The sequence below is a fragment of the Cystoisospora suis genome, assembly GCF_002600585.1.
Source record: "Cystoisospora suis strain Wien I chromosome Unknown contig_2069, whole genome shotgun sequence".
Lineage (NCBI taxonomy): Eukaryota > Apicomplexa > Conoidasida > Eucoccidiorida > Sarcocystidae > Cystoisospora > Cystoisospora suis.
In genome coordinates, this window is record NW_027154868.1 from 45,443 (window position 1) to 46,043 (window position 601).

Sequence of the window (601 nt, forward strand, 5' to 3'; positions counted from 1 at the left end):
GACAAGCTAGTAGCATTACCCTTTCCTCCGTCAAAAATCACACTGCGTCGTCACACTGCGTGTGCGGCGGGTGTATATCGACTTAGCTAGCTCGCACGCACACTGAGAGAGACGTTCTCTTTCTCCTCGTATTCTTGGTTTCTCTTTCGTTGTTTTTCCCTATCAAGCGAAAGAAGTTTTTTTCAGCTCACTGAAAAAGAGCTGACTGAGCTAATGCAGTCATTGAAGATTGGATCTCCCGTCCTTTTTTTTCCGTCGTGCCCTCCTGCTATGCAGAGAAGTCGCCCGTCCCGTGAAAACAGACAGGTTAGGAAGAGTTACACTCTTTCTTCTTTCCTGGAGCTGGGAGGTTGCTTTTCTTCTCTCCGAGGATTTGAAGGTCTTCTGTGCAGAAGGACAATCTGGTTGTTTCCTCTCTTTCCTGACGACTGATAGATCTTCATCAGGGACAACTCGGGTGTACGTACACCTCACGGGGAGGGGAAAAGCACATAGTGACCAAGCCGACCAGTTAAACAGAGGACAAGATGAGTGTAACTGAAGTAAGAGAGTATTATACGACCTTCTGTGTTATCCTTTGCTAACACATGCGGGGGGGAGA

General features: G+C 47.6%; 1 protein-coding gene across 1 annotated transcript; it reads left to right on the forward strand.

The window, feature by feature from the left end:
* Positions 1-536, forward strand: CSUI_004426 (uncharacterized protein). The gene has a single exon (XM_068064617.1). The coding sequence runs from the start codon at positions 214-216 to the stop codon at positions 430-432; it is 219 nt and encodes a 72-aa protein (XP_067923405.1). The 5' UTR covers positions 1-213; the 3' UTR covers positions 433-536.
* The last annotated feature ends 65 nt before the right edge of the window (positions 537-601 follow it).

Excerpts from the sequence above, each read along its gene's own strand:
- CSUI_004426 (XM_068064617.1), top strand. The coding sequence starts at position 214 with ATGCAGTCATTGAAGATTGGATCTCCCGTCCTTTTTTTTCCGTCGTGC.